The sequence below is a fragment of the Cydia amplana genome, chromosome Z, assembly GCF_948474715.1.
Source record: "Cydia amplana chromosome Z, ilCydAmpl1.1, whole genome shotgun sequence".
NCBI lineage: Eukaryota > Metazoa > Arthropoda > Insecta > Lepidoptera > Tortricidae > Cydia > Cydia amplana.
The window spans coordinates 3,021,463-3,032,868 of record NC_086096.1 but is presented as its reverse complement, the minus strand read 5'-3'; the positions used below and the strand labels follow the sequence as shown (position 1 = coordinate 3,032,868).

The following is an 11,406-nucleotide window of genomic DNA, read 5'->3' as shown; positions in this document are numbered from 1 at the left end:
GCTTCTTTAAACGTGAGTAATGCATGGTTATTTACTTTATTTTGGTTCCTCCCGACTACCCATACCAGAGTAGCAGTACTTATATTCTGTGGATTGCGACACCCCTGGTGGTTACAAAGCTTCTATATGGAGGTCGCAGGGCCTTGAAAAATTCAATTATTTATTTTTTTACAAAAGTATCCAAGTACAAACATCTGAGGGCAAACGTTAGCAATTTTTCTTTTGTATTGAATAACTGCTGTATTTAATAATATTTTATTCTTCTCTACACCACTTCTCCACTACGTGTGACCTAGGAACCGCTCTCGCATTATACGGAGCAGCGGCAGGAGTGGCGCCATCTATATGCTCCAGCGGCGGCATCTCGCCCTCTATCGGATGAAACGTGTAATTCTGCAGCAGCGTCGCCGTCAGCACGAAGATCTCGCACTTGGCCAGCACCTCTCCCATGCACCGGTGTTTGGATAAGCCGAACGGGAAATATTGTTCGGGCACGTTAATTTTCCCGTTGGTGATGAAACGGTCGGGGTGGAAGGAGTGGGGGTCGGGGAACAGAGATTCGTCCATTAAGATGTTCGTGAAGTTGCCGACTACCATTGTGTCCTGGAAAAGAATGAATGCGAATATAATTTTAGGTTTTTAAGACGAAAGAGACGACATTAATACTCTTAAACATAGAAACCATCCATAAGTCAGGATCAAATATTTGTGATAAATACACATAAATTCTCTTACCAGGATTCAAACTCGGACTAGGAGGCCGTTATTAACATTAGCATGGTGACACGTAATTACCTATTAAGTATAACAACTTACCCACGGTATGTTAGGTTCTGTACCAACGTACCCCACGTGCGGCTCATGAAATGGCGTACGTCCTCGTAAACTATCGCTTCTTGTACCTAACAAACTTACCCCAGGTATGTTGTAGCCGGCGAGCGCGGTGTCCCACAGCGTACGGTGAGGCACGCTGAACGTGCGACCCATGAAATAGTGTACGCTCTCGTAATCTATCGCTTCTTGTATCCAACAACTTACCCCAGGAATGTTGTAGCCGGCGAGCGCGGTGTCCCACAGCATACGGTGAGGCACGCTGTACGTGCGACCCATGAAATAGTGTACGCTCTCGTAATCTATCGCTTCTTGTATCCAACAACTTACCCCAGGAATGTTGTAGCCGGCGAGCACGGTGTCCCGCAGCGTACGGTGAGGCAAGCTGTACGTGCGACCCATGAAATAGTGTACGCTCTCGTAATCTATCGCTTCTTGTATCCAACAACTTACCCCAGGAATATTGTAGCCGGCGAGCGCGGTGTCCCGCAGCGTACGGTGAGGCACGCTGTACGTGCGACCCATGAAATAGTGTACGCTCTCGTAATCTATCGCTTCTTGTATCCAACAACTTACCCCAGGAATATTGTAGCCGGCGAGCACGGTGTCTCGTAGCGTACGGTGAGGCACTCTGAACGTGCGGCCCATGAAATGGCGTACGCTCTCGTAAACTATCGCTTCTTGTACCCAACAACTTACCCCCGGTATGTTGTAGCCGGCGAGCACGGTGTCTCGTAGCGTACGGTGAGGCACGCTAAACGTGCGGCCCATGAAATGACGTACGCTCTCGTAATCTATCGCTTCATATACCTAACTTATCCCAGGTATGTTGTAGCCGGCAAGCACGGTGTCCCGCAGCGTACGGTGAGGCACGCTGAACGTGCGGCCCATGAAACGGCGTACGCTCTCTGCATAAACTATCGCTTCTTGTACTCAACAACTTACCCCAGGTATGTTGTAGCCGGCGAGCACGGTGTCCCGCAGCGTACGGTGAGGCACGCTGAACGTGCGGCCCATGAAATGGCGTACGCTCTCGTAAACTATCGCTTCGCAGAACGGCATGCTGTAACAAATATTCGTATGTGAAATCTTATACCTTTAACCCTTTGAACGCTTTATGTCACAAACACAAACATCACTCAAACGCCAAGATCCCGGGCGCAAGCGAGCTAATGAAAACTATTGAAAACCCTACTCGTAAGTGTGAAGGTTACTTTGATTGCGTCCGCAATAATACCTATAGTGGTCCTTGGCGTTATAATTTTATCTCTGGGAATCCGCGCAGGACCGAGCAAAATGGCCTGCTCTTGTATTGGAGGCCAAGACTCATTTGGGGTCACAGCGTCAGCCAAGTAAGTAAGTAAGAAGAAAGGGAACGAGCGCTTCTCCATAAAAATGTAGTCGCCATTTTCCTTCCGGGGCATTGCCATTAAAGAAAATATTATTACGTAGGTAATTTGATGTGTATTAACCACAGCTATATTCCCCTTCGTTTTATTCGTTTCAGTTTTTTAAAACCGGCCTGGACAACATGATGATGATTATTAGCACGAGTTATAAAACAACTTTGCCCATATGTAAAACAAATAACTATTGTACTACACTGGCGTCTGTGAGATGTAGACCTGGCGAAGCCCCATAGCTCCGCTACTTTGAAAAGGTAATAAAAACTTGATGGACAAATATATTTATAAATATACAATTATCGAAACTGCTCACCAAATTTCACGAGAATATATGCGATATTTAAAAGAGAACTGCCCGAAATAAGTATTGCACAAGCTGAAACCTTATAACCAGATCCACTCCTTACACGTGCCTGGATGTTGGAAAATTCTATGAAAAAAATCGTCAGATTAGAGGAGATTATATTTGCAAGAGATCTGCCCGAACCAAAAACTTAAAATGTAACAGATGCTGTAACAATGTGTCATGGATTAAAATATTGTATACAAATCTCGGTAGCTTGATGACACACAGCAGCAGAAGTTGCTAAGCGGGCCAGGTGTTCAAAATGATCTTAACGCGACTTTGTTGTTAAGTGAATAAGAGCGTGTCAAGGTAATTTTGAACACCTCGCCCACTTAGCAACTTCTGCTGACTGTACATATAAGGAAGGTAAATGGGGAGAAGACCACAAGCTCACATCGCTTTTCACCCTTGCGTTTGTACACAATTACACACACTTCTACTCCTCTTACTTGTCGGTTAGAGCAGGGGTCCGTTTCTCAAAAGCTTGTACTAGTAATACAAGTGGATGTCAATTTTTGACAGCTTTTGTTAGAAAGGGACTTCCACTTGTATTACAAGTTACAATCTTTTGAGAAACGGGGTTCGTTTTTTTTTTCAGACAGTGTCTGAGCTACGTACGTATACAAATACGAGAGTTTTTGCCCTATGGCGGTCTTCCCAGCAATAAATTTTACTTGCCTGTCTTCTCCATATCACTACATAGTAGTAGTAGTAGTAAACTCTTTATTGTATCAAAAGAAATATTAAAAATAACATACAAGTAGTGAGAAGTACAAAAGCGAACTTATCCCTATGAGGGATCTCTTCCAGTTAACCTTTGAGTAGATGAGAGGAGAAAGTGAAAACAAACACATAACAAAGATATAAACATAGTATAAAACAAAGTCACTTCCCGCTGTCTATCTGTCCCTATGTATGCTTAGATCTTTAAAACAACGCAACTGATTTTGATGCGGTTTTATAATAGATAGAGTGGTTCAAGAGGAAGGTTTATGTATATTTTGTTAACCTGTGCAAAGCCGGGGCGGGTCGAAGGTTAATCTTAAAGTAAATGGACAAACGGCATGGCATACTTATTAGACTACCCGTCTTTTTCTAATAAAAGAGGGACGGGTGGTCTATCTCGCCGTGAGATGCTGTCCCGCCAATCATGTGCTAGCCCGGCTGGGATGTAAAAGCAGAATGTAACAGACTATTACAGTAATGCACATTTGTGCAACAGATTGTATTATGTGAATCGCTTTACAAGTGCCTCTATTTGCACCTCATGTAATTATTGTAAGATAATGTAAATGGAAAAATGTTATTGTAATAAAAAATTAAAAAAAATGCATACTTAGGCCGGTCGTCCAGATGCGGCGGTCGGCTGGTGCCGACGACGCGGTCAATCTCCTCCTGGGCCTTCCTCTGCACCTCCACGTCTCGCACCATGTAGCTGAAGCCGAAGCTCATGCTCTTGCTGGTCGTCTCCGTGCCGGCCATGAACATGTCCATGCAAATGGCCACCAGTTGACCTGAGAACGTCAGACTAAATATTAACCCTTGAATTTACAGAAAATACGGAAGGTAGGGAGTTCATAACTACCTTGGCGCTGAATACCTAGTAGCACAGTACACTAAGAACAGTAGTAAATCTAAGGCCGCTCGGCAAGTTATTTACCTACTCTTGCGTTGGCGCTTAGGGTTGTCACTTTTATTTTAAGTTATATATTATTTGCGTATTATGAGTAGCACTAGGTTTCTATTTATATAATATAATGAAATGTTCTATCAATTCATAAATGAGGTATAAATTAAGGCCGGTAAGAGCAGGCAAATGCGAGCGTACTCGAATGCGCGCGATCACAGTCGCGGTACGGCCCACACTGCCGCCACCGTATTCCCCCGTATACTATACGAATGTGTGTGTGGCAGCGCGTGCGTACACGGCGCACGCACACATTCAAGCCGGCAGCGGCACATTTCTATGAAGATTTACTACTGTTCTTAGTGTACTGTGCTAGTAGCAATGATTATGGTTAAGAAAAAATACAGAAATTTAGGGCTAAAGGTCATGTCCAGTATTATGAACGTTGCCGAATTAAGAGATTGTGTCACAAGGGAGCAAAACGACATATTTACGGCGAGGGAGTAATACCTACATTGAACCCCTCACTACGCTTGGGATTCTATTTTAGAATCACTACTACTACAGTAAAATTTACTCGAGTGGTGTTTATTCCAGGGATCGGAACCGGTTTTTTGTAAAAACTTAGAAATATGTAACCATATTTTTCGAATTATTTTATACCTACTTGAAATGTAGGACTCAGTTGTGTTTTTAGGTTACGACTTCGTATTATTAGATTGCTCAATTAGAAATGAAGTAATTAGCAAAGAACGAAAAAATACCGTTTCCGTTCCCATACAAAAAATACCGGTATCCGATCCCTGGTTTATTCAATACATGTTATAAAACTACTAACCTTCGGAATACGTGTTAGGAACCTCCTTGGACCTCAGAACTCTGATATAAACATCCATAAAGTCCTTATCCGGCTTCTCAGGATCAAAATCCTGCTTATGCCTTTCCAGTTCCTCTCTCAAAAACTTCCAAATCCTCTCGTGAGTTTTCACGAAGTTTTTATAACCAGACATTGAAGGAGCAAACACGCTAAGAATGGGAAAATGGCTGAAAACTGTCCCCACCATGTCGATGGTGCTAAAAAGATCAGATAACAGCTTCTGTAGGACTATCATCTGTGGATCAGTAGGTTCGTATCTCAATCCAGCAAGCATAGACCATAGGGTGTTCAAAATATACACGTTAAAGAAGTTATGCATATGTATAACCCCTCCTTCTTTATTACTTTTAATGAGCGCTCGAACATCCTTAACCATATGCGCTGCTTCGAAGCTGGCTATGTCTGCCATCCCTTTCCGTCCAAAGCCGTACTCTTTCAAATGTTTTAAGAGGAATTTCCTCTGTTCCTTCCAGAGTTCTCCGTCGGACAGAAGAACGCCTCTTCTCAAGCCCCAAGTTCTTGTCGTGTAGAAGATGGTGTTGGGTCTTCCATCGCAGTCTTCGTTGAACATCATTTCCTTGTGAGCATCTAATCCGTTGACCATTATTATTCTATCCACGCCTATTTTAAGTCCAAGCAGAGGACTGTCTTTGCAGTACATTTCAGATATCTGCTTGAATACTTTATAAAGATACCCTGTTCTTTGGCGCATCCGGTATATTTCTAACGCGCTTCCGAAGATCGGGATCCATTTTGGGCCAGGTGGGAAGTTTTTAGGTTTAACCGTATCCAGGTATAGGAACAAGCATATTGCTAATACGACGATTAGCACGGTTAACCACATCTGTAACACAAAAATATGAATATAGTTTAAAACGGTGAAAAAATATGGCTTCGGTTCTGGTGCAAGAAAACGGCCTTGCTTCTAAGGGCCACCCCACACTTAGCATCTCCCGTCTGCGTCGAGTCAACTCTATAGCTGCTGCTCGACGCAACGTTAACGCAACTGCGCAGCGACGCCATTTTCCATGGCGCTAACTAGACGCCGACGCTCAAAAGACGCTAGTCTGGGGTAACCCTAAGCAGGGTACGTCAGGTACGTGGGAGCAGTAAAAGCATCTTTAATTAATCAAAAGGCAAAATCTATATTTACTATTAACATAGAGAAATATAGTAAGACAAGAGTGCTCACTCCATACATCAGTTAGACTATTAATTTCAGCGTCTACATCTAGCATCGAGTAGCGGAACTATCAGTACTGCTACTTGACAATAGATGTAGCAGTACTGATAGTTCCGCTACTCGATGCTAGATGCTAATAGTCTTTTTGGTACTAAAACTGATGTATGGAGTGAGCAATCTATGTATTTTTTTCTCTATGCTATTAAGTACTTATTTACGTAGACTAAAATGAAATAACAACGATTGGAGCCATTGTTGTCTTAAATAAATAAAGATAAACAAATTGCCTCAGGACTTGGATATAAATATCTCGTAGACAGACAAAATAGATATTTATATTTATCCGATAAGTAAGTATCCTCAGAGAAGTATCCCACGCAAGAACCCAACGCACATCATTATTTTAGAGTGCATGGAATACACCCTTAATCCCTTATTTTTATTTGTGCTTTACAAACAGTCGTTGTCTCGGTCAAACTTGTTACGTAGGTATCATAATAACTCTCTCGTGATAATTATAATATTTAACACCTTGAGAGACTCGCTAAGTGGTTGGCTAAAGGGTCAGATTCAGAAGGTTCAGAAGGAAGGGCGGTTCCTCTCTCTGCAGCCCTGGGCTATACTTAACCGCGAAAATCGAATTTCGCTAATTGCGGGCATTTTTCTGTCACTCTAATTACGCCTGCATTGGAGTAAAAGAGAAAGATCCCCGCAATTTGTGAATTTCGGTTTTCGCGGTAGCCCCGCTGGTCCGCTGCCGGTGGTTAGGTTTTTTACAATGTGCTTATATGTACCTATATTTTGTGTTGTTTTTAGCTAACGTAAAGGGGCCCACTGATTAACAGTCCACCGGACGGTATCGGCCTATCAGTAAGAACAAAAACTTGACAGTTCCGAACAACTGACAGGCCGATACTACAGAATAAGTAATAGTATTATCATACAGAACGGACACGCACCGCCTCGCCCCGATTCGGATTTACCTCGCCCGCGACAGGCCGCGACATGAATGTGTGCGTAATAAGTCGCTTTACTGAGATTCCGTCAGGATTCCGTCAGAAACTCATTGACGCGTGTACAGACGTGCCGCGCACACATATAAACGCAAATCATTTTTGATGTTTGGCGTGTCCGCCATGTGCCGATACCGTCCGGCAGACTGTTAATCAGTGGGCCCCGTGGGCCCCTTTAGACGAGAAATAAATAAAGACAAAATAATATAGTAAGTAAGTCCATTTCACCATGCTTCAACCTCGGGCACACGGCACTACCCAAAGGGCACGCTAATATTAACTCAAGATCACTCTATAGGTATATTACTTAATAATCTAGATTTGTACAGAATTTTCTTGTTCATCCTATTGTTTCATACAAATCTTGTACCCAAGTGGTCAGGGCTCATACCAGGCGCCCGCTGGGGCGTGTATACACGTCATGCGGATATTATGCGATAGGTTACGTTACCCGTCGCGCCCCAATACACGCTTATACACGGTTATACTTGACGCGGGTTGGTGGACCTGGGATAGAAGGTATTTTGAACGCATTCACTGCCAGTGACCCGCTAGGCGAGTTCTCTGTTCGTAGGCGCTTTTCGCTACATATGGTTTTTCCCGTGTTATCACCAGCCGACCAATAAATGTGTTAAGAGGAAAGGGGACGACCGATTCTCCATACAAACGTAGTCCCATTTTCCTTTCTGGGTATTGAAATTTTCCATAACGTCCCGATTGGCACGCTGTTCAAAATCCCATACAATTACAAAAAAAATAAAACCGACTTCAAAAAGGATGAAATAAAATATTATCCTTTTTGATGTCTATGCGTTACCAACTGATATGTTTGAAGTCGGTGCCAAGCCACGTAGTAACAATACGAGTCAGAAATGGTATTTATAGCCATAAAGCTGATTATTTTTGACTGGTATTGTTACTACTTGGATTGGCACCGACTTCAAACAAATCAGTTGGTAACGCATAGACTTCAAAAAGGATAATATTTTATTTCATCCTTTTTGAAGTCGGTTTTATTTTTTTTGTAAAAAGTTTTTATTTTTCCATTTTTTTAGTTTCAATCGGTAGTTGAAAAATCAATCATCCCCTATTCTCCTACCCTTAAGGTTGGATTTTTTTTTCCAAATTTATATGGGACCAACTTCGGGGTATACCCTTTCCAATAAAAAAATAATTATCAAAATCGAGCTACTCTGTAAAAAGTTATGCGTCATACATAAAAAAAAATACGCGTCGACTTGAGAACCTCCTCCGTTTTTTTCGTCGGTTAAAAATAGACATAACGCAAACGCGAACGCTCGTCACGCTATCGAATGAAATTTGCAATAGGGGTTCAGAGCTAAATATTTAGCTCACTTTCGTACCTCTTTTTCAAGTTCCATCTTGCTACTGTAACCGGGCTGTGCATTTGTACCTATGTATAGATATACATATAGACGAGTTGTTTAGTATTTTATAATCTAATTGCAACATTCGCATAGTCAGAGTAAATCGCAAAGCATTTTTAAACTATAATAATAATAACGACTAATGGTATTCATAAACGGCTGCCAACTTAATCAGTTGATGATCGTCGTTTGTCCCTATCTGTTGTTATGCCATAGAGAGAGACAAACGACGATCATCACCTGCGGGCTCAGCACGGTTCCATTTTTATCCACTATCACTAAGCCCGTCACTTTCGCACTTACATACTTGTTAGAACGTGACAGGCATGGTGATAAATGATAAAAATGCGACCGTGCTACTAGGGCTGATTAACTTAGCAGACGTTTATAAATAAACGTTTATTTTACAAATTCTATAGAAACAAGCCGTATCAAAAAGAATCACTAGATTGTGTTGCTACAATGTACGATTTAAATGAAATTACTCGATTAACGGTCGTTTGTATAAGTAAATAAAACAACGCCATCTAGTTACTGTTTTACTAATATTTGGAATGACTACTAAGGTATTTTCAAGATACACGAAGAGACAAGTTCCATTAGCGAATATTGGTGACAGTGAACTACATATACCCACCTATACTTAGGCCCACTTGCACCATCCCACTAACCCGGGGTTATCTGGTTAAACCGTCAACCCAGTGTCAAATTGTACTGGTAACCATGGTAACTCCAAGTTTAACCGGTTGACCCCGGGTTAGTGAATGATACAAGTGGCCCTAACACTTAATTTACACTTAATTAGATAGTTCTACTTCTTCACAAAAATATTGGTAAAAAAATGTTTTACCACATCGGCTGGTATTCTATAAAACTGACGAGAAACTTGCACTTTATCCACAAGCGTTTGTTGTTTCCTCATGTTGGCTGATGGAATAGACTTTTAACCTTTTGGACGCCAATGACCGATACATCCGCACCGTAGGTTCAACGCCAAAGACCGATTAATCGGTCACAGACCACAGAGCAACATCGACTTACGCGCGTAGGTCGTGCATAAAGTTCAATTTCAGTTTTGACACTTCAATGATGTGGCGTCTGCGTGACAGCTTTTGTGTTTGACACGGCGTGGAAAAGATTAAGTGGTGAATTTGAAAAATAAATATTAGGTACAGCCACAGACAAGACATCCTCTAGACTGAGCATAGTAACGCTACCCCCTCTGCCACTTATACGGTAGTTTTACTCCATCTTCGAGTCAATCCCGTGCCGTGATTGGTCCGTGTCCAATCACGGCACGGGATTCGCTCACCTCGTCCCTCCGCACCCCCGTATTTTTGGCAGCATCGGTTAAATGAAATAATTGCTCTAAACTCAGTCTAGAGGATTCCTAGTCTATGGGTACAGCGTTCATTTGGATTTGATTAGGTACCTACAGTTAACATTTTCCCCGCGTTGGTGTGGTGTTTCACTTAGTAAACTTTATAGAAGATACCCCACAAAATTCCACTTTTCCAACAATTTTGAGATATTTCACGTGCTCAGGTATCAGTAAGAGCACGGGGCTTGCCTTCTTGTAAAACAAACAACTGAAATAACTATGACCCTGTTGTCATTTAAAACCTTAATATCTGGGAGACCGAGCTTTGCTCGGAAAACATATAAAATCTCAAAAATTAGCGTTTTCCCAAAGATAAGGCCTAGCTAGATCGATTTTTCGCCCCCGAAAACCCCCATATACCAAATTTCATCGAAATCGTTAGAGCCGTTTCCGAGATCATTGAAATACTTATATATATAAATAAATAAATATATAAATTTTTTGCTCGTTTAAAGGTATTAGATAGATTCAAAATGCCATATGTCACTACAATGCATATCTGAACGGAAAAACATTTTGTATAATGTTAATATTTAGAAAGGAAAATTACCACGTGTATCCTAGTCCTGCCCAATGTTCTTAATAAAGAACGCTTTCTGTTTTATATCATGACTGCCCAGTGGCCCATTCGCCAGTGGTGGTGGTGCTGACATGGCTGCCCAGTACATTAGGATGTACATTCAGTTTCGATGGAATATCAACTGTTATTAAAATCAAAGTAGGTAGCATTTCTTTTGACTCGTAAAATTTTCGAACAAATTAAATTCAACCCAATTGAAAATACAATAAGATTCAAACTTCCTTGGCTATAATTGTGTATGGCGAGCGGCACGAGGTTAAAGCATGGTATAATAATATACTCCGCCTGGTACTCTCTTCCGACCACGTGACTGACACAAGCCTACGTCATCATGCGACAGCGCTATACAGGGTGTCTCATTTAAATCGGTCAGTATGGGAAAATCTGAAACTTTATGACATACGACGATCTCTTCTTAGGAACCATATGTCATCGATTTTAGTAATAATATGCAATAGCGCTATATGATGTGGCAATGTTATTGTGACGTAGGCTTGAGTCACTCTGGGAAGAGAAGACCATGTTTTATTAGACTATGGGTTATAGTAAGTTTGCAATTACCTTGCGCGTGCGCCGGCTGGCTTTCACTGCGGGGAGTCCGGAAGCGACCGGGTCTTATGCTAGCCCCCGCCAGTACACAGTGCGCTTGCGCTTATATATATGGACAGAGAATACTATTGTATTGTATTGTATTGTATTGTAGTACGGGCGATTTTCCGCAACTCGACGTCCTGCACCTATTTTGCGTGATAGGGGCTAGTCCTGCCAGCCCAG

General features: G+C 42.0%; 1 protein-coding gene across 1 annotated transcript; it reads right to left on the bottom strand.

Annotated features, from left to right (window-relative positions):
* Window positions 1–255: 255 nt before the first annotated feature.
* LOC134661726 (probable cytochrome P450 303a1) lies at window positions 256–5,933 on the bottom strand. The gene is made up of 4 exons (XM_063517905.1): window positions 5,049–5,933; window positions 3,920–4,097; window positions 1,777–1,894; window positions 256–603 (listed from the first exon to the last, which is right to left on the bottom strand). The coding sequence occupies exons 1-4, from the start codon at window positions 5,929–5,931 to the stop codon at window positions 256–258; spliced, it is 1,527 nt and encodes a 508-aa protein (XP_063373975.1). The 5' UTR covers window positions 5,932–5,933.
* Window positions 5,934–11,406: the final 5,473 nt, after the last annotated feature.

Excerpts from the sequence above, each read along its gene's own strand:
- LOC134661726 (XM_063517905.1), bottom strand. The coding sequence starts at position 5,931 with ATGTGGTTAACCGTGCTAATCGTCGTATTAGCAATATGCTTGTTCCTA. Across the intron at positions 1,895-3,919 it reads CATCTGGACGACCGGCCTAA|CATGCCGTTCTGCGAAGCGA; the intron begins GTATGCATTTTT and ends TATTTGTTACAG. Across the intron at positions 604-1,776 it reads CCGGCTACAACATACCTGGG|GACACAATGGTAGTCGGCAA; the intron begins GTAAGTTGTTGA and ends ATTCTTTTCCAG.